Source organism: Rattus rattus, chromosome 6 (genome assembly GCF_011064425.1).
Source record: "Rattus rattus isolate New Zealand chromosome 6, Rrattus_CSIRO_v1, whole genome shotgun sequence".
In the NCBI taxonomy this organism is placed as follows: Eukaryota; Metazoa; Chordata; class Mammalia; order Rodentia; family Muridae; genus Rattus; species Rattus rattus.
In genome coordinates, this window is record NC_046159.1 from 158905630 (window position 1) to 158928707 (window position 23078).

Sequence of the window (23078 nt, forward strand, 5' to 3'; positions counted from 1 at the left end):
CCCAGTGAACGTGATTGTTGGGGGGCGGGCGGTAATGGGGGGAGGATGGGGAGGGGAACACCCAGCTAGAGGGGGAGGGGGAGGGGCTAGGGAATGTTGGCCCAGAAACCAGGAAAGGGAATGACAATCGAAGTGTAAATAAGAAATACCCAAGTTAATAAGGATATTAATAAAGATAAAAAACAAAACAAAACAAAAAAACAAAAAAAACCCCTCTGTGGCAGCCTCATAGATTTTAGAAACATAGGATGACATCTGCAATCCTTCTAGCATGTAAGTAGAAATGCCACTCTTTGCATTTTGCTGATGACAGTATCACTTCTTGGCCAAGAGGTATTAAAATAAGATTTATAACAATTCACCTCTGAGATAGGCAAATTCCCAGTATCCTCAGAAATAATAAAAAATGTAAAACAGTTCATCTTGAATGAGCTACTGAAAACCTTCACACACAAACTAGAAGCTTAAAGAAAATCTTTAAATACCCAGCTGTGTTAGATTGACAACTCAATACCAAACTCATAATTTGTCCAGACAGTTTCCCTTTCCAACTAATTGGCTTTCTTTTTATAAGATTAGTAGACTCTAAAAACATACTTTCCCAGCCAAATTTGGCAACTCACAGCTGAGTACTTGGGAATCAGAGAACTTTGTGAGTTCTGGGCCAACCTGGGCTGCATGGGAAGCTTCAAGCCTGCCTTGAAAACAAAACCCTAAGGGTGAAAGAAGACTCAGAAGTTAAGAGCACTTGCAAAGGACCTAAGTTCAGATCCTAGTAGCTACACTGGTAGCTTACATCCACCTCTGTCTCCAGAGAATCTGACCCGTTTTTGGCTTCCCTGAGCACCTCTCCCCAACATAATTATAAAAATAAATCAAGAGGGGGAGCATAAAAGGACACTGTCTCAAACAATAATCAAAACACACACCCAGCTACCCCCCAATACAGCTGATTAGTTGACTAGAGACGTGTTCACCACCCAAGATGTTGTCCACCCAGTGCTCCCAAGTCTTTACCACTCGTTAACACTAAACTTTAAATGGGGTGGCAATAAAAAATGACTCTGGTGCACAATTCTTCCAAATTCACTTATGTTCTTTTCCCATTCTTTTTTTTTCTTGCTTTGACTGGTATTTCTTCTTTACAAGTTCCACATAATAGACAAAGGCTTGTTGATAACATATTGTTATCTTTGCTGGAAATGATCATATAATTATTTTAAACAACACAAATGTGTATGTACATACATGACTGAGGTTTCTGCAGCCTATAAACATACACCTCTTTGGGTTTAAAAAAGAAAAAAGCAATATACTGACAATTCAACTATAACACTTAGAAAAACACTGGTTTCCTTACCAAGTATGAGTATCCTGTACAGGAACCTATCATCTAAGACAGCAATGAGTTCAAGCCGAGGGCAGCCAGGAGCAGCTCCCCATACCAGCTCAGAAGACCCTCCCCACCCAGTACTTCTTCCATGTACTCCTTAACCTCATCATAGGAAGACAGCAGTCAGGGGTTGGGGATTTAGCTCAGGGTAGAGCGCTTGCCTAGCAAGCGCGAGGCCCTGGGTTTGGTCCCCAGCTCCGAAAAAAAAAAAAGAAAAAAAAAAAAAAAAAAAAAAAAAAAGACAGCAGTCACCCCAAGAAAAGACAGGAGTAGCAGATACACCGGTTGCAAAGTTTCTGAGTGTTGTCTGCAGTATTTCATATCCAGCATTTCAGGAACATGTCCATACAAGCATGCATACCATTCTTTAGACTGCTCCCTTATTTCTTGAGTGAGAGAACCAGGCCTTCCTGATTTACTTTAAGTACCTGGGATAACAAAGTATTTTACCAGAAGGGGTGTAAGCAATGCTATCTGATAAGAGAACAAGTAAGAAAAAAGCAATTATCGTAAAGAAAAAGTTTGCTCTACTCACACCAAAATATCAGACCAATGCACAATTTACTGCAAAGCTGTAACACAACATGGCCAAACACAATATTCAAATATTCAAAACTGTTCAAGCATGTGAAGATCATCTTCTGAAAGACGAACTAGGCTCTTATTTTGTAGCTACCTTTTACAACTTAAAAAACTGCTGTCCCTCAACAAGGTCTGACACTGCTCTTGACAGGAAGTTCAATGAGACAATGTGAGCTCAACAGTCAGCTCCCGGGATCTCCCAGCACTCATCTTCAGCACTCATCCGAGAACTAGGCATCGATTTCATCCCCACTTCTCGGTATCTCCCTGAAAACTCTCCTTCTGGATTGTAGCTCTGCACTTCGATATTCAGTCTCTCTGCTAGTTTCTGTGCTGCGAGCTTTGCCTGCATCTCCTCATAATTCTGCTTCTGTTCTTTCGCAGGGCCAGCGACTCTTCTAAGGAGAGCAGCTGTGCAGGCAGGTGGTGGATCAGAAGAAGGTCTGCTGCTGTGACATCATCAAGCCTAGCCCTGCATGACTGTTTTTCTGAGGAAGCAGGAGGCTGACCTCTCTGACAGTGACTTGGAGAGTCACTCTGTTGTGCGGATAACACGTTGGTGGTCTTAAACTTATGAGAGGGGGGCACTGGGTTTCTGGCTCGCATCTCTAGCACTGTCATGTAATGAGGCTTCTTAGGAGTCCCATTCTGCAGTCCTGGAAAGTTTGCAGTGCTGGTGTTTTCTTCTGAGGGTTCACTCTGGTCTCCAACTGTGATCTTTTGCAACTTAGTAATTTGGCTTTGCTGTCGATGCTGCTGGAAATCTCTTCCACTTGACTTGAAACAGGGTGCTGTGGGAGATGCACATTAACTTCAGATGAGGGTGCCTGCTGCGCTATGAGCGGGTAGCCAGGTTCCAAAGTCTCATTGCCTTTGTGAGTGAGATGTAGAGGTCCCTGTGCTTCTGAGGTTGTTTTAAATGATTCAATGTCTACTGAGGAACATTCAGGAACTAATGATGAAGTATCAAGCATCAAGTCAGAATTCTGGGCCTTGTCTATGTCACTATCAATTCCTATGTTTGCTTTTGGCCTTAGCTTACCGTCTACACTAACAGGATGAAACAGTTCACTTCTCCCTCTAACCTCTTCACGTTCTGAAATGGCAGCTTTCAGTTTGGCAATGGAGATCTTTTTACCTTTGTCAGGCAATTTGCAAATGAATTTTTTACTGCACAAGTCTCTCCTGGTGCCTCAACCTCTCCTGCGGCTCTATCCCAAGTCCTCAGAGGAGCTGGGGGTTCGAAACTGCAGAGCACATGGTGCACCAGCTGCAGCTGCGGATGGCATAGCAGGCTGGGTTCCCAGCAGGGCGGATGGCAGGCGACTCGAGGGTGAGCGGGAGTCACCATTTTCCCAGAAGAGTATCGCTTGAAGCCGAATCTTCCCATTCTTTTTCTACTGAAAGCACGGTCTCAGAGCCAAGGATGGTCTTGAATTCTTGATCCTCATGCCTCTACCTCTCCAGTGCTAGCACTATATGCATGTGCTACCACAATGGCAATTATGTCTTAAGAGTAATTCTCATAAATGTTTAAAGAATACTTAGTTTCAAAATTCATAATAAATACATTACTACACAGTGCTAACTTTGACAAAAGTCTTATTTCTATTAATTATTGTATCTAACAATAAACTATTTGAAATTTGCTTAAACTCTACATGAATCCAAAATAGAATTGTTAAATGTTTAAAAGTTTATTAGTTTTATATGATCTTCACTCATGAAATAGAATGTAAAATTTAAAGAATAAGGAGTTCACAATACCTAATTTAAAAGACACAAAAATCATAGGCAAAGAAATAAAATATCTCCAGTTATACCCTTACTGTTTTTTCACAGTATTATGGAAATACTTATAAATCACGCAAACAATATAATAGTTAATGCCTCATATACAACAAAACGCAAAATGTAGTTAGCCCATGCAATGTTAAGAAGTGTTAATAGTGCTGAGAAGACACTGGGCATATACCTATATGAATTACAATCATTAATAAACAAAAGATTAAATTAAGTGCACAGAGTGACAGAATCAAAGAAAACAAGCCAGTGATTAAGGGTGTTTAGGCAAAAGCATTCAGTAAACAAAAGTAAAGTTAGGAAGGTAACTGATAATGCTTGAAGAAAAGATGACCCTGCAAGGCAACAATGCAAGGAATGTGAGACTGTCCTGAAAACAAATAGGATCCACAGGTAAGCCTTATGCAAGACTACGAAACTATTTCTGCTTTTGATAATCCATCTATCTGGCAAAAGATAGCCTAAAGAATTAAGTTCTGACAAAGTATGTTGCCTCAACACGCATAGGGCTCACTAAGGAAAATACATCCAACTTGAACCTTAGGACAAGTGTGTGCAATGGGCTTCCTATGAGGAAGGGCTTGGTCTCATCTGCTGTCTGTGCAGTGATCCTCAACCACACTGACTAGTATGGTTGAAGATTTGAGTTTACTTATGCTCTTACACTGTGCAGGGGAGAGTAGTTCAATGTTCGGCCACAGCAAAGTAAATGAGCCTATTTTTACTGGGATGAGGAAGAAAGCAAGTATCTGGGAGATGTGGGATTCCTAGTGGACAACACAATTAAGTTACATATGACATGGCTCTAGCAGGTCAACAAGATTTTCGAGCTCTATAGTTATTAAGTGAAAGACAGAAATTTAAGAGCCAGAGTAGCAGCTGAAACGATTAGTGAAAACAGAAAAAGAACCTGAGGGAAACTAAGCAAGAGAAGCCTCCAAGTACTTAAAAAACAAACTACCACCAAATAGAATGAAAATACAGTATCTATGAAGGAAAGCATGTAAAAGAGGTCAGGATAATATAGGGGGAACAGTCTTGTGAATCCAGCCAAAGCAATGCTGTTTTGCATCAGGCCGCTGTTTATATACGTTCTATACACTGAGGCGATAAGCCAGACTTTAGCAGAAAAAAACAAACCTCCCAATGCCAGACAGTCCTCACTGAGACCTTTAATGAACTTACTAAGAATAAGAATAACTGCATAATAGTATGTAGCTCTTCTAGATCTGGTTTGCTTCTGCCCTCTGATGGGTGCTGCACTGATGTTAGGCTCTATAAAAGAGCATGGGTTGGGTTGGTAACTAGTGAATATAGCTGCCAGGAAGCTGGAGTCATTTTCTAGTCTGGGTACTAGCCTGATTCAGAAGCAAATAGATACTTTCTATAAGTCTCAAGAAATACACAGTAGGCCTATAATTGTTAAGTGAGGCAGGCAAACTTGAGTAAGCTGATGAGGGGCCTGCTTGGCCACCTGTATATATCAAGAGAAGCAGCTCTGCAGACTGGATGGGCAGTGGTATTCAAACAAAGGCCAGGAAGCTCATGTCAGTGCAGCACTTATGTAAACTTCCATAGGTCCATTCTGTGCTGCGAGAAGGGGAAGGCTGGAGCACCTCATGTTTCTGCTGATACTGCCTCACTAACTTCAGATCTCAGGCAGCATTGTCTTCTGCCACCTTTATAATTTAGTCAGATGGTATTTATTCATATTTTAAAAATAGCAAAGACCAGTCTTCTGCAGTGGTGATGTACATCTTTAATTTTAGCATTTGGGAGGCAGGGACAGGAGGATCTCCATAAGACTGAACCCAGCCTGATCTACAGATTAAGTTCCAGGACAGCCCAGGACTACACAGAGAAACCCATCTCAAAGGAAAAGAAAGTAGATGACCTGATAGCAAAACTTAACATAAAACTACAGTTAAAGAGTTCTCCCTACCTCTGAACATACCAGCTAGCTATCACTTCCCTCAGTTTTTCTAAGTACAGTCAATCTCTTTATATAAACATAGAATACTACAGTGATCCTTTTCTCCAATTTTCTGCATAACTGTGTCCTTATGTACAGAGTTCTTGCTCTTTTCTTCATAACCATGCTTGTCTCAGAAATCTCTACCAGTGTAAAAAGGACCACCAATGATGACCTTTATAATCCTGATGACCAATGTTAAATGAAAATTAAAGCCATCAATCCCAGCTCAGAAAATAGAAAATACTCAAAACACACACACACACACACACACACACACACACAAATTTAAAAAAAAGACAGAAAGCAGTTAAAGTCCCTATGTCTGTCTGCTGTTACACAAGCTGCAAAAAACAAATCTAAATTTAAATTTTACCTTAAAATTTAAAACCTTACTATATTTAAAACATAAAAAAGTTCTGGAATAGCAGCTCAAAGGAACAGGCTGTATTCATAAACTGGCCCAACATAGAAAGTTGCTTTACCCTTTAAACACCTTTGGAATGAAGCACAACCAAGGCATATGTCCAACAATTACCATCCAAAACAAGGTTTGTGTTAATCAAGGTGAGGAGCCTTTGAGTCTAACACCTGCTCTACTAAACTTGACTACAAATTCACAGAGAACTACCTACCTTTGTCTGCCAAGTGCTGGATTAAAGTCATGTGGTACCACCATCACCAAAAGCTTAATGTGTCTTAGATTTTTTTTTTAAACTGACTATAGTAATTTGCCACAGGTATCATGGACTAAAAGACACTATGAAAAAAATCTAAAAAGAAATTCAACATTCTGGCACATATGTATGAATCTAAATTTTAAAACGAATGTTGAGGCCTAAACATTCATATGTAAGACACTACTACAAGTAAAACTAGCTGAACTAATTTGCTATTGTATCTCATACAGTGCCAGGAAGGATAATAATAATAATAATAAATGGTTCCAAAAAGAAAATAGACTCTCTTTTTTATGAAGGGTTTGGCAAGTCTAGTATCCTGTGTCCTCTTTTATAAGAAAATAGACAAACAGGTCCCGGTTCACAAGCCATGAATCAGAGAGATGGCACGCTCCCAACCTGTGCACACCAACCCCAAGAGACCTGCCTGACTTTGGGCACCATCATTCGGTGCTGCACCATCAATGTGTGGCAGATAGAAGCCATCCTTGTGAAAACCTCCTCACTGGCCGAGTCCCTCCACACCAGGTTCAATAGGGTGTTGGTCTGTTGCTTCGTATCTAGTTTTCTTAGACACTCTTCAGTAATGTATGGGGCTGAGACCCTGCCATCCTCCTAAAGACAACAGAAAAAATGAGTCTGAGTGAGTGGAGTGCTGCTGCAACTTGCCTACCCAGCAGTCACCTGTCATGTTACATCTTTCTGAAGAGAAAACATAGAGCCTTATCAAAAAGTTAGCCATGTCCCATTAACCTCCCACTACAGTCACTAACAAACCTCTAATGCTTTTAGAGACACATTCACCGTCAGGCATCAACTCTGTTACCATGGTAATATAGCAACTATGAATCCTCAGGCTTTGTCTACAATTCAGCATTCTTTAAAGCATTTACATCTTAAGAAAAATTCATTTTAGTGGAGGGAAGAGGGGTTTAGATACAGTTCATGCTGCCCTCAAACTCACTAGGTACTCAGGGTGGTCTTAAATATGAGATCCTCCTGCCTCAACTTCCCAAGGTTATAGGAGTAAGCTAGCTTATAAACCAACTTTGACCTTGGAAACATCCTACAATTAAATTAAGATCTACTTAGTTAAGTATCAGGAGAAAGGGCAATAAAATAAACGTGACTATCATTTTGGCCCAACAAGATTACTATTGACAAACTGTCCCAAGTTACCAACTCAGTAAAATGATGATAATTTATCTATCTATCCCTATTCCAAAGTAGGTTTTATTTCGTTTCGTTTTGTTTTGTTTTTCATTTTCTTGGGGACACTGTAGGAATGAAACCCAGGACCTAGAGCATTTGTTAGGCAAGAGTCCTAGTGCCATCATGTAGTTCTTTTTGATTAGTTGGTTGGTTTTTCAATACAGGATTTTGTAGCTCTGGCTGTCCTGGAACTGTTCTTGTAAACTCAGAGATCTGCCCACTTCTGCCTTGTAAGTACAAGGATTCTTAGGTGTTGGCCACTGGGCCTTAAGCACCAACAAAATATACTTAAATTCTTAAGAACTAAAAAGGACTCAGATGAGCTAGGGATGTAGCTCAGAGATAGAGCATTTACCCAGCATACTCAAAGCCATGAGTGGAATCCTACAAAATAAGTGAATTCTAAGAATCTAGCTTTAGCAGGTATATGATAGTGCGGACCTTTAATCCAACACCCAGGAGGCAGAATTAGGGGGATCTTTATCAGGTTTAGAGACAACCAGAGCCACACAGTGAGACCTTGTGCTCTTCCCCTAAGCCCCCCAAAACGTTATGTGTGGTGCCCCATACCTGTTATTCCAGGATCTAAGAGGCAGAAACGTGAGATGTCTGTAAGTGCAAGGTCAACCCGGACTATATAGTCTACACACTGAGATCCTGTCTTTTAAAAAAAAAATTGAAAAGGGGCACTGGAGAGAGGACTGTTAAAAGGACAAGCTGCTCTTTCAAAGGACCTGGGTCCAATTCCTAGTACCCACATGATGGTTCACAAATATCTCTAACTTCAGTCCCTGGTGCATGGGACATCTGCTTTTGACCTCTGAGAACACTAGATGCATGTGGTACACACAGAGACATGTAAGCAAAACAACTCATACAAATACAAACAAACAAAAAAGGCAGGCTAAAAAATCTGACCCAGAAATGAAGGTTCTTGGCTTATTTAGAATTGGACGATTAGTTCTCAACCGAAGTGTGATGTGTATAGGAAGGAAGAATAATCTCCAGTACAGGAGAAAGAGCGTAAAACTGGATAAAAGGACACCCTCTTCCCCCAAGCTATTGTGTACTATGGGGAAAGGAAGACCTAAAGTGGACTATCATTTTCCATAGATGGAAACAGTAACAAAACAAATTTCAAGTTTAAAGTTTTAAAGAGCAGTAAGGCAGGAAACTTATATATGCTTTTGTTCCTAAATCTTGGCCCCTGGCCACAGGAAGTGCTTTCTGTAACAAAGCTATACCCACATCTTAGCATAGAAAGGAAACAGACTGTATACAATGTTACTTCCTTAGCCTCTCAAAGGGAGCTGAGGGCGGTCATGCAATGATGAGGAAGCTATCTGAGCACAGCATTTACTTCTCACTTCTGTTGAAAACCTGAGCCACTCCGGTTGATTTTGGATTGGAATTAGATTTAGAAATATGGGTATAAAGGGCTTGGGGCCAATCAATTTAGCTTAACAGGGGTGCTTGCTCCCCTGGCTGCAGAACTAAGACTGAGAAGCTAGAAGAGTATGTCTAGTACAGTAGCTTACAGGGCTGGTGGGTTGGTCAGTCTCTTCATTATCATCCTCAGAGTCACTGGTGGAATCAGGACGGCCTACACCAGTGGGTGAAGCAGGTAGCTGAGAGAGGAAGGTCTGAAGCACGCGCAGATAAACCAGCAGGCCATCCTCAGAGAGCGCTCCTTGAAAAGACAATCAGTTTGTTACTTCAGACAGTTTGGCATCGCTTTCCTCATCAGAGAACAGGCCTTACTGTTTTAATCAAATTCAAATTGTTGCACATGCAATGTATTTGATCTTTGTCTCTGGGAACCTAAGACCCAAAACACCAGCTGTATCTCTGGTCACTCCTGTAAGCTCCTTCTGGAAAACAGCCACTGATCTCTTACTAGAAGTTACTGAAGGCTTAAAAACAGTAAAGGTGGGGGTACTACCTAGACAGTTAAAGTGATGAACATGCAAGACTTTTATGTTTAAACCAAACCCCAGTTTCTATGGAGAGGTGATCAGAAGGGCTACTGAAACTAAAACAAGGTTCTGAGCCCTGTGCAGAAGTGTTCAAGCACCACCAACTCCCCTCAGATCCTGACTAGTATATCATCACTGCTAGTTGTCAGTTGTAACCTGTATGATATAATGCTCAACATACTTCTCAGACTCTAGTAAACTATCAGGTTGAAGGAACTGGGGCTCATAAGGGAACCCCAGTTTTTATTATCTGGTCAGAAGCATAGGTAACAAACCATTTTATGCATCACAGTCTAAAGTGCAGGCACTTTCATGGGACTCGGCCTTAACTTATAGTAACTGTCCCTCTCTCCAAGCAGCCAGTATCAGAACCAAACTTGTATCTTGGTCATAGAACTGTATCATGTGAACTAGAAAAAGAGCCTGGATTTTCAAGATTTCTAGCAATTTGTGAAATTCTTGCAAAAATGTTACACAGTCTTTTCCTAGCTCATCTGCTCAGCTGCCTTTACAGGGAGTTAGGAGAGATACATTTTATATTTCATACCTAAATAATTCTCGCCAATAGTTAAAACAAAATAGAAGAGCCACGGCACTCCACTACTCCGTTTTGAACTTCGACTCTCGAGTAACAATAATGCATTCAGAAAGGGCTCATAAGGGAACACAGTTTGTGTATCTGCTAAGGCCGGAATGATGAAATGATAAATCTGATCAGTAAAAGGTGCTCCCAGAAATTCCTCTGTGAAGGCTGAGAAAACTTGATGCCTGGAAAAGAAGGGATTTCAAGAGAATCAACACATACTACCCATCAAATCAATCACAGGTTAAAAATCACTTCCTCATATGTCTTTCTAAGTAAATAATCTATATTCTAAATTAATAAAGCTAATCATTCAGTAGAGACTAGAATTTGATTTATATCTTTTTTATTAAGATAATCCTTTTTCCACTGACAGGTACTAAAGAATAAATAACCAGATCATCAGAATTAAAATGTATGTTAGGCACAGGCAAGACAGAGAAAAGTACACTCCACACTGTGACCCAAGACATACTAATAAACCACCAGTCTCTGTTCACCCACCTTGCACCTTCAGGACAGGAGCTGTACGTAAAGTGCAATGGTTTTAGGACATTCTCCAGCAACGTTTTTGCCATAGGAACTCGAGATAAATCAGAATATTCAATACTTGATGGAAGCTTGCTATTAATCAACAAGTAGAGAGATCTATAATATCCTAAAAAAAAAGGGGATGCCTTTTTATTACGATAAAGAAATACTTTTAAAAAATTTAAGCACATTTATTTTGGGGAGATCCAGGGAACAATGTAGAAAGAACCTGTGCTTCTGCCTCGTTGAACCCAGAAATTGAACTTAGATCATCAAGTTTTTGGCAGAAAGTACCTTTATTCACTGAGCCATCTCAAATGTCATCATCAATTTCAAATATCTTTATAAGGGTATATGGGTTAAAAGAGGAGAAAGAGACAGTCTCATTTTGTAGTTCAGTCTGGCATCAAACTCATAGCTATCTTCCTTCCTCAGTCTCCCGAGTGCTATGGTAACATGGATGAGCCACCACATCCAACCACAGTCATTTCGCTGAAACCTGAATGACCCATAAACTCCCATGTTCACTGCTTAGTTAACTACTAAAAGTAAGTTATCTGTACTGTTTTTTTAGTTTTAGGATTAATTTATTTTATGTATGTGGGTACACTGTAGCTGTCTTCAGACACCAGAAGAGGGCATTAGACCCCATTCATTAGATGGTTGTGAGCCCCCATGTGGTTGCTGGGAATTGGACTCAGGACCGCTGGAAGAGCAGTCAGTGCTCTTAACCACTGAGCCATCTCTCCACCCTTAACTGTACTTAATGTCTGGGTGGCAATCTTATGATTGTTTTAAAAATCAGAACCAAGAAGAGAATGGCTGAGAGCCATTCCAATTCTGCCTGGCACACGCTGTTACCAGTGGAACCACAAGCCAGCCTGTGGGGAGGGCTCAGTTTTACTATAAAACTGTGAACTAATTTTTATGAAAAATGGAGTAAAACTTTTGTGTATATTAGACATAGTAACCAAAGGCATGTCTAGGGTGCTAAGTTTTGTACTAAACTGTAGAAAGCATCTAAATACACAGTATCACTGAGAATGAAGCTCAAATGTATGGAACACCATACCAACATTTATTAAAACCGAAAGAAAGCTATGCCAGTGTACACAACAGAAGCAGCAGTTTTGGTGGAAGATTTTTAGATTTTTTTTATTTTTAGAAATATTTCAAAGAAGGCACAGCTCATGGTTATCTTACTAAAAGTTTTAGAAAACAGGAAAAGCAAAATTCTCATCAAATGCTTAGCCTGAACTGGACCATCAGTTCATTCAAACTCACTGCCATCATCAATCTATTTCCTAGAAAATGAAACTATATAAATTTCACTATAATTTTTACTGCATTAGTAGTTTTCTAAAATTTTTAACAAACCAAGTTTTGGATTGATTACACTTACTAAGCTAAACAAACAGTAAAAATGCATAAGATTTTAAATGTTTGTAGCTTTAATCTATATCAGCTAGAGTCCATTATACACACACACACATACACACACATATATGCGTGTGTGTATTTGTATTTGTATTTCAACAAAGCAAACTATTATATTTTTTAAAGTAACTTATGGCTTTCAAGAACAACCAACAACCTTTTAAGATTAACCAGATGAACTTGTTTATTTTTCTAAAACAAAGAATTATTAAGTAGAGGCAGTGAAAAGGCTTCTGCATTTCCAGAGGTTGAGACCAACACTGGACTCAGTTGCTGCTGTTACTCACAGACATACACAGCTTCTGTTCTGACAATCATAGTGTCTAGTTCAGAGTAGTTCCATTTCCTCAAGAGCACACAAGCCTGGCCATGCCTCCACAATGATGCCCACCTCCACAGGTCTGCCTCCCCACTTACCACTGTGCACCATGTAGTGCAAAATTTGTTCAATCACTGACACCACATAGCTAGAATCTTGTAAAACAGGCAAGTATGTATTCTCAGATGAAAACACCTCCAGCATTCGCATTGGAAGTGCAACATTCAAACTGTCATCACTACAGTTTTGCAGCAACCTGTTAAAAACAAATTTACACACTTACGAGAAAGCCAGGGTTGCCAGTTTCCCTGACTCCTCCAAGTCCTGTGATAAGATTGTGAGCCATTGCACCACTACCACGGTCTCTGAAAACAGGTGGGGCTCAACCAACAATGTTCAAACTTCTTCAATTCTTCCTTCTGTACCATCACGGCTAATTCCTCAAGACCAGGTATGATTTTTTTTCCCCCAACTTCTACCTTCAATCTGTTCCATCTATTGCTTCGTGGATGGTCCTGCCACCCCACACTCCACTGCTACATCAGACCAAGGGAAAAATGAATACCTGAGACAGCTCCAAACTGGCTCCTGGGAGCAGAGCCATGGCTCCCACCAAATACTAAACAGGATGTTCAAAGCAAAGGTTTCATCCAGGAAGAGAAAGCAAACACAATCCATGCAGTCCTATCAAGGTTGATGCTCTCCTATTCATTTCAAATGGCTCTACTGAAAACTCATGTGTATTTTAAACTCCCCTTTACCAGTACCCTAGGCCTCACTACTGCCTGTTCAGACTATCCTGTAGCCCCTACCTTTCAGATTCACCCCTCCCACTACACTCTAGTCATCTCCAGAATGTCACTGAAGCATATACTGGAGGCCAGTGTTGGAGGGTGCAGTTCTGGTTGTAGATATAAATGGTACTCTTACAGATTCTGTGTGTGATTATAATGCAGGAACCTGAGACTGGACTCAGCATTTCACCCAGTGCCTACTACTGAGCTCCTACTGGGCTTGTCCACCCAAGTGCCTAGCCTCTCTGCATTTAAGCAACACCAATCTTTACAGTTTTCACAGATTACTCATAATATCTGTAGGTCCTGGAGTTTGTAGAGCCACCCTTCTTTCTCAAACTGGATATGGAAGTATCTGGGGACTAGAGCACATAGTAATGCACACCTTTATTAATGCTCAGGCCACCTTAGTCTATATAGTCAGTCTCGAATAAAACAAGCAAGCCAACAAAAAAGAACTGCTGGCTTAAGACAGTAGGCAATGAGCACCTCATATGGCATTGTTTTTTACTCTCTTTTTTTTTTTTTTTTTTCTTTTTTTTTGGAGCTGGGGACCGAACCCAGGGCCTTGAACTTGCTAGGCAAGTGCTCTACCACTGAGCTAAATCCCCAACCCCCTTTTTTTCTACTCTTATATTGACAATTTTAGGAGAAAATTTCCTTTGACTCCCTACTTGCTCATACAAAGGCAAGATGCTTAAAAATCTGCACTGGCTCTGACCTCCAAGATCACTAAGATCTTCCCATTAGGCTACCTCATAACTTCTCTTTTCCTTTTTAATCCCCCACCTCACCCCCTAGTACTTACTAACATCTACATCTTCCTACAAAGGTATCTACATTGTATTACAGCACTTGGGAGGCCAAGGCAGGAAAGATACACGGCCAGCCTGGGCTGACATACATACATACATACATACATACATACATACATACATACATACATACATACAAAAGATCAGAAAACTATAGGCTAGAGGACAGCTCTTAGGAGCACTGATTTGGGGCTAGAGAGATGGCTCAGTGGTTAGGAGCGCTGGCTGCTCTTCCAGAAAACTGGGTTTAGTTCCAAGCACACACATGATGGCTTATCTCCATAAGTAAGCCCAGTTCCAGGGATCTCACATCCTTTTCTGGCCTCTGTATATACCAGAGATGTGCGTGCATAGTGCACAGACATATACACAGCAAACCACCCATACACATATAAAAAAAAAATCAGGAAACCAATAAATCAAAACAAAACTGCTTCCCAAAGCACTTAAACCCTAAAGATATCTCACACGTTCTCTAAGTTTCCAACTACGACAAAACTTACCTGCAACAGAGGCTCATCAACCTCTTTAATTGAAATAAGCATGTCAGTCTTTCTGATCCATCCAATTGCTTGACAAACAGAGAGCTGTGTTTAATTAAGTTCTGATAAAGCCATATCTGTAAGAGTAAAACATAAAAATACAACATTTAATCCGTAAACATTTGCTTGCTTATTTAGATAATACTAAAAATGTATTTACATAGCTTCCACATTTAAATCTAATTGAAACTTAATAAGGAACAATTTCTCTAAGTCAGGATATTCTTAGCAAGACATCAATATTAATTTACATTATTACATTAGTCGCTAAACAAAGAATACATAAAGCTCATTCTACTTGAAACAATAATTCACATGCAAAAGTCAGCAATGCACCCAGAAGAACACTTGGAAAATATAGCTGTCAACTGAAGTCCCTGAGCTCTCTGCCCTCCTGTGCCAGCCTACAGTTTCTTTCAGCATCCTGTCTTTTGGTTTTCTTTCTCTAACTCCATGTGTTACTTTTTAGGTTTTTGTTGTTTTTATTTTATATATACTGATTTACTAAAGGGAAATTTGTCCCACACACTCCTCATAAGAAGGCAATCAATCACATGGCCTCAGTCCAAAGGCAATCACATAACTGGACTGGGTAGAGGTGTCCACTCTTTTAGAGACAATCGCTGGCCTGTGAGTTAAGTAGAGTGGAATGTCAGATTCTGTCAATGTGTTCACAAGGCTCGCCTGTAAACAGTGCCCATGTGGCTGCCATAAATGATTCTGAGAGCTCGATAACTAACAAGGCCTCTCTTTTATTTTCTCTACTTGTATTTTGTTTTCATAAGACCTATTATTTATACTGTTTGAAAGTAGATTACTCTGAATTGCAGGGGGTTATGAACATATCAAATGAGCTTTTCTTTGACTATTATGTTTAAGTAGTTTCTCTTTAATGTAAACATTTCTTTAATATGTTTTTAAAACACTGGAAATAATAGGAAAGTATCTTTATAGCAAATTCTAGTTAATCCTAAGCTAGGAGGAAGTAATTCTGTGGCACACAATGTCAGTTTCTATGTGTCAGTACACAGAGTTTCCTGAGGCACCTGGGGCCACCCTTGTCCATCTTCATGGGAATCGACATGATACACAAGCCTTCCTTCCACATTACCTGACACATGGCTATCTAAAATTCTGTGACTCTTATTAACAAATAAAAATAAGACATACAAAAACTATACAGGGGGTTGGTGATTTAGCTCAGTGGTAGAGTGCTTGCCTACCAAGCTCCGGGGGAAAAAAAAAAAAAAAGAAAAGAAAAGAAAAAAAAAAAACTATACAGGATAAAAAGCTAGAAAAAAGTTGTAGGAACTCCAAGTAATAAAGTTTTACCTTATTAACTAGGTATTTGAAGTGAATTTTAAAGCTTCAAAGCACTAGGACTATTCTATCTCCAACACTGTCTGAATTCATTTCTGTTCTACATTTGACAATCTTCTCTAAAAACTTTTATTTATGTGTTGTATGTGTACATGGTGTGTGTATACGGTTTGGAGTAACTGTAGGAGTCAGTTCTCTCCTCCACCATGTTGCTCCTGGGAATCCATCTCAAGTCAGAAGGCTTGGACACAAATACCTTTAACCCACTATGTTATCTTGTCATCCCTGAATCTGACTAGTGACAGATATACTATTGTCCAAAACACTTAACTACTTTGCTTAATTTTTGTTATTTACTAAAGACAAGTGAATAAAAACTTAAAACTATTTTGCTTTTTTGTGTTTGTTTCTGTAATGTTGATAATGTATGCTGGCTAGTTTTTATGTAACTTGACACAAGCTAGTCATCTGAGAGGAAACTCAATTGAGAAAACACCTCCCTAAGATCCTGCAGGCAAGCCTTTGCCTAATTAGTGACTGATGAAGGAGGGCCTAGCCCATTGCTGGTGGGGTCATCCCTGGACAAGTGGTTCTGTGTTCTACATATAAAAAAGCAAGCTAAGCAGACCATAAGGAGCAAGCCAGTTAGCAGCACCCCTTCATAGACTCTGCATCAGCTCCTGCCTCCAGGTCCCTGTTCTGTTTGAGTGCTTGACCTAACTGCCTTTAATGATGAACTATGATATGATAGTGTTAATGGAAATAAACTCCTCCCAAGTTGTCCCTCATAGAACAGAAACCCTAATGAAGACAGGATGGGGGGTTGGGGATTTAGCTCAGTGGAGGGGCGCTGGCCTAGAAAGTAAAAGCCCTTGGTTTCGGTTCCCAGCTCAAAAAAAAAAAAAAAAAAGACAGGATGGTCTCACATAACTGAGGTAAGCACTCTATCCTGAGCTCTATCTCCAGAGCCCCAAACTGTCCTTATGTATCTTACATGCTAACCAAGAATGAATGAATATCAGTAGTACAAAACAATAAGCCAAGAAACGAGACAGAGGAATCAGGTAAAACACAGCAAAGGTTTCCCCAGGATAACACCAGGCCTAAGACTGCTAGAAAGAATAGCATGAAGGCAGGGACAGCCCAAGTCTTAGGAAAAGTTGTGAGAAGAATGGAGCATAGAACTGCCACCAGGTAGAAGAGATCAAGAGATTCAAGAAAACCAATCAATAAAAAACTGAGGCAAGTACTAACTTAAGTAAAGTTAAAAGTAAACTATATTCCAGAAAGAAAAAAAAAAGCACATTACTGTGTTGGCAGAGGACCATATTAAAATCACAATAAGAAATATAGTTTTAAAAAAAAAGAAAGAAATATAGTTGCTGGGCAGTGGTGGTACACATCTTTAATCCCAGAACTCTGGAGTCAAAGGCAAGTGATGGATTTCTGTGAGGTTGAGGACAGCCTGGTCTACAGAGCAAATGCCAGGACAGCCAGGGCCACACAGAGAAATCCTGTTTCAAAAAAACAAGTGTGTGTGTGTGTGTGTGTGTGTGTGTGTGTGTGTGTGTGTGTGTATGTGCACACATATGTAGAGGGGGAAATATTTAATAATAAACTATATCATATATTGTATATATTAACATTTATATGTCATAAAACTATATGTAGTTTTATTGGATATCCATATAATTCATATATATTCATATCCATAGATAGATAGATAGATAGATAGATAGATAGATAGATAGATAGATACTGCTGACACAGGCATTCATCATCACATCTGTTTTAAACTCACTTTTCTTTTATAAACTGTGTTTGACATTTTTCTCTACTCAGGATTTGCTTTACATTTGTCTGGGGCTGGGGTTAAATCCCCCCATTTCACTCCAAGGTTTCACTGCCAGCTTCTAAAGCAAATCTCTGCATGCCTCTTTAGAACCAGATCAAAAAACAGCTCTCATACACCAAGGTACTCTGGAGAACTCCCAACACCTACATGTTTTCTGCTCCTTGGCAATCTTTCTTTGGCCTGTTACTATGCCTTTTATTCTTCTTCTCCTGGACTTCAAACAGGAGTCCAGATAGCTGCCCAGAAGCAAAGTCTAGAATAGTTGGTAAATTAACTGACATTTACTTTTCCTTTTTTAAAAAAAATATTTATTTCATATGCATGGTTCTTCTGTATGCGCCTGAAGCCCTTGGATCCCTGGGACTAGTTACAGACATTTTAGAGACAATGTGGGTGCTGGGAATTGAATTATGATTCTCTGGAAGAGTATTCAATACTCTAAAGCACTGGGCCTTTTTTCCAGCTCCTGTTGTACTTTTCTTGATCAGCTTCAGTTTACACAAAGTTCTCTCATGCCCCAGCCTAGCTCAAGTTCGGGCTGCAGAGCTAGGTCTACAGTTAAAACTCTAAGTATGCTATAAAGTAGCCCTCTGCCTTAGACTTGTTCCATTTGGGGGCTCTGCCTAGGAGTTTTCATTGTATATCTCCTTTTAATGCAATTTGGAAAATTCAATTACAGATAAATAAAAATGTCTAACCTAACAATTATATTCAAATATCATAGTATCTCCTGGGGCAAACAGAACATAAGGTTACATAAAGTTGTTTTTGTTTTTGTTTTGGAAACGTCTAATGTTGGCCAGGCTAGCCTCGAATTCCTGATCCTGTTTCCATCACTCAAGTGCTGGGATTACAGATATGAACCATCCACCTAACTCTAAGTTCCACTTTTTAAAAACACAGTCGACTGACACAACAGCTCCCTATCCATCACTAGCAGTAACAAAAGCCTCCGGTATTTTAGAAAAATGGGTTACAATGTTTTTAAAGAGATGCTATATTTAAAAACAGATAGTAAAATATTACTATATATGCATGCAATCAATACTGAGGGTACACTTCACAGCAGCTGGACAAAGAGGCTGATGTATAGAAGAAATCAGACCACACTAACAGAATGTGGCATACCCTTATTAACATTCAAAAGCTCTATAACAAAGAAATCAATTAAAAATGATTATGGACTTTAAAAGTAAAACACATCAACACGAGGTCATCTGTTAAAGATGGATTAAAAAGAAAAGAAAAGCTCACAAAGGCTTAGGGAGAAGTTATCTGGCATCCCAATCTCACCATTTCTACCCCCCAAAAAGGAGATAGAAAATAGGTTAAAAAAAAAAAGCTAAGTAAAAAAATCTATCTATACTCACCAAACGTTTGGAGTCTTCACTCTGTTTGTAAAAGAAGAGAAGCTGCCTTACCAAGAGAGTAAGGTTGGGACCATCAGCAAGGCAGAAGGTGCCACCAGGCTGAGCCGAGTCTGCACACTGGTCAAATGCACTTCTTTGGATGAAGTACTAGAAGTACAAGAAGTCATACGTCAACAAAGTTCTCTATAGTTCTTGTGATAGAAATATGCACTGAGTGATTTATAGGTATGATGACCAACAACTAAGAAGTGGTTCCTGGACCATCAGTTAAAGATTAAAAACAAGCTAGTAACAAAAACTTAACTTGGGATGCTTCAAGATCTAAAATATCTACCAACAAAACCATTCCTCCTTTCTTCTTTGTAACCACCAGCTGTCTTACTTAAAATTTCCTTAAAAAAAAACAAAACTCACCTACTCATAAGTCTTTAAAAAAACAAAAATATTTATTAGGAAAATACTATTATTAACACTAAATTTTATAAAATAGGCATGCAAAAATGCATATAAGACAAATATCACTTACACAAAAAAATACTGTATTTAAAATAAGTTCTTATGCAGCCTTCTAATTCCCTCTCAGTTTTCTTTTTCTTGAAGTAAATCTTGGTTCACTTTTCTTTCCTTTTTCTTCTCTTCCTCCTCCTCGTTTGTTTTGTTATCTGAGACAGGATAGCCCTTAGCTTTCACTATATACACCTGGTTACCCTTGAACTCGCAAAGATTTGCCTGTCTCTGTGTCTACCTCCCCAGTGCTAGGAGTGTACCACCACATCCAATTCATTTTTCTTGATGTTGTTTATTTTCTATGTGTGTGGGTATTCTTATATTATGACATGTTATGAGAAGGCTGGAGGAGTTGTTGTCTCCTTCTACCGTGTGAAGTCACAGAGGTTGTCAAGGTTAGCCACAAGTGCCTTTACCTGATGAGCCATCTCTCCTGTCCACTCCTCAGTTTAAGTACAAACTTACTTGTTGTTTCCTGTCTCTATATCCTCGAATAAATGACTGGATTATCACTGCATTTTTCAATCTTCGCCTTTCTTCCTAAATAGTGGAGGTAGGAAAGAAGAATTAGGAAAGAAGGTAGGAAAGAGTAATTGGTTAGAATCAATAAAAAATGACATTTAGTTACTTTTTTTTTTTTTTTTGGTAATTAGCTATGTGCCCCAAAAACCACAAAATTCATTCTTTTAAGTGCATATTTTAATGGTTAATTTTTATTATTATTTTTGTTTGTAAATAGGGTCTCTCTTTGTAGCTCTGGCTGTCCTTGAATTCACAAAGATCCTCCTGTCTTTGCCTCCCAAGTGCTGGGATTAAAGGCATGAGTCACTATGCCCAGCACTTTTATTTTTTAATATTTTATTTCTGTGCCTATATGTGGGTATGTGCATTTCAGTCAGTACAGGTATCCTTGGAGGCCAGAAGCACTGGATCCCTTGGAGCTGTGGTTACAAGTGGTTGTAAGCTGCCCAACATGATTACTGGGAATTCTTGAACACTGAGCCATCTCTCAATTCCCATCATTGAATATATTTCTAATGCACTGAGAATTATGTAGCTATTACCAACCATCTTTTTTGTTTGTTTGTTTTGCTTTGATCTTTAAGACAGGGTTTCTCTGTATAGCCCTGGCTATTCCAAAACTCTGTAGACCAGACTTGCTTTAAACTTAAGAGGTCTGCCTGCCTCCTCTGCCTCTTGAGTGCTGGGATTAAAGCTATGCATACCATCATCTGGCACTGTATTTTATTTCAGGGCTTTTCATCGTTCCAACAAAGAAACCCCTTACCTATTTTAGTGCTTACCCTCACTCCTTGCCCAGACCTCCAAGCCATTATTCATGTTTCTCAATAGAGTTTCCTAGCCTGTGCATCTCATACAATGGAATCACTCAATCCACAGTCTTTTCTCTGATCCTTTTCACTTGGCATGGTGTTTTTAGTGTTCATACACTCTGTGGCATGTGCTAGCACATCATTTCTTTTTATGGCCAAATAAGATTTCATCATATACAGGTCTCATATTCTGTTTATCTGTTCATCAGTTGGTAGGCAATTGCTCTGTTTCCACAGTGGGTTATTATGAACAGTCCTGCTATGAACACTATGTCCATCTTTTTGAAAGATAATAGGCTTGCATATTTTGAGTACAAACCTAAGATGAAATTAACATTTCTATGACACTGTTTTCAAGATAGCTACCACCATTTTACAATCCCATCATAGATATATGAAAGAAAAAACACAGAGAAAAGAACATAGGAAGCTGAGTGTCAGACATACTACAGAACTTCCTCAGTGGGAAACACCAACAAGAAAATGCCTTTCCTGGTACAGCATTTGAGTATCAACTGAGGTGAGTTTACCTGTGCAACTGGTTGGTTATCTTTCCTAACTGGAGTTAAGAAAAGCTGTTGTGAGGACAAACCTCACAGATAAATGTCCTAGCTGAAAATATCAACAGTGATGAGGCTGGAAATTTGTTTCTGCTACTAAGAATGTTCTTTCTTCAGCTTGCACAGCAGCAACCTCTAGGCCTTCAGTATCACTCACATCCACACTGCCCTTCTCTCAGGATCCTACCTTCAGTGCCCATTTACCCCTGCATCCTCAATGAGTAGTAATGACTCAGTGGTCTTAACAGACCTCAAGACCATCTTAGTCCTTGGCTGTTATGTGAGCACCACAGAGTGAGGTCTTTATCTGTCTACCATTAGTAAGTATGTCCAGCAAGCACAACAGTACCTAACAACCACAAGTTCTCAGACATCTATTAAATGCAGGAATGAATTGTTGAAATAAGACCCAAGGCAGTGGTGGAAACAGGGAGATCTAAGAGTTCTAGGATGGCCAAGGCTACAAAGACCCATGCCAGGACTACTTAGAGAGACCCTGTCTCAAAAACAAACAAACAAACAAACAAACAAACAAACAAGTAAAATAACAAGACCCAAAACTCTTATCTAGAAAAGCAGGCCTTACAATGAAGTTGTGATTAACCACCAGAGGTATTTGAAGAAACTATCCCCAAAAGATGTAACATCAAAATCAGACACTAATAACACACAACTGCAATTCCAGCAATCCAGGAGGCAAGAAAATGGTGTTTGAAACCAGCCTAGGCTACATGTCTACGCTGGCAGGAAGGACAGGAAACAAGCATTAAAAAAGAAACAAACAGGGCTGGAGAGATGGCTCAGTGGTTAAGAGCACTGACTGCTCTTCCAGAGGTTCTGAGTTCAATTCCCCAGCAACCACATAGTGGCTCACAACCATCTGCAACAGGATTTCATGCATTCTTCTAGTGTGTCTAAAAACAGCTGCAGTGTACTCATATAAATAAAAATAAATCTTTAAAAAAAGAAAACAAAACAACAAAACAAAAACAATTATATGAAGTAATGTGAACAATGTACATTGAGCCTTTCTAGACCTTCTGAAAACCTTACAAACAAAGGAGATAACCAAAACCCTCCATCTCTCTACCCAGAACTCAGTCTCAAGTCTATCTTCCTACAGTGGTTCAAGAATGACAAACTTACTGGAAAAATTGAACACATCTAAAACTATTGCAAAAGATAAACATACATAACATACATATATGTACACGTAACACAAACTTTAAAAAAAAACTACAGAAAATGGGTTTATAAAGAGTAATATAAATAATCAAAACCATTACCTCTCTCTTGCGTCTTTCTTCCTGAGTGCGATGTAAAAGAGAAGCCTTTTCTTCCTAAACCCAAAGAGAGATAAGATCAGGATAATTTTAAGCCTGAAAACATCATCATACAAAGATCACAGAATGTTGTGGCTGAAAAAAGGATTCCCAAAAATCTACATAAAGTTAACACTCCCTGTTTTTGTTGGCATATGGAGAATCACATAT

General features: G+C 39.3%; 1 protein-coding gene and 1 pseudogene across 1 annotated transcript in view; both read right to left on the reverse strand.

Moving 5' to 3' along the window:
• Positions 1-23078, reverse strand: part of Ube3c (ubiquitin protein ligase E3C) — a 100027-nt gene that overhangs the window by 65187 nt on the left and 11762 nt on the right. The window contains exons 2-10 of the mRNA XM_032907206.1: positions 22872-22925; positions 20157-20231; positions 19185-19331; positions 14601-14716; positions 12587-12744; positions 10706-10859; positions 10166-10386; positions 9181-9332; positions 6858-7045 (exon numbers count right to left, since the gene is read on the reverse strand). Coding sequence (XP_032763097.1) covers positions 6858-7045; positions 9181-9332; positions 10166-10386; positions 10706-10859; positions 12587-12744; positions 14601-14716; positions 19185-19331; positions 20157-20231; positions 22872-22925 — 1265 coding nt within the window. The remainder of the gene's footprint in view (positions 1-6857; positions 7046-9180; positions 9333-10165; positions 10387-10705; positions 10860-12586; positions 12745-14600; positions 14717-19184; positions 19332-20156; positions 20232-22871; positions 22926-23078) is intronic.
• LOC116903649 lies at positions 1645-6416 on the reverse strand (annotated as a pseudogene).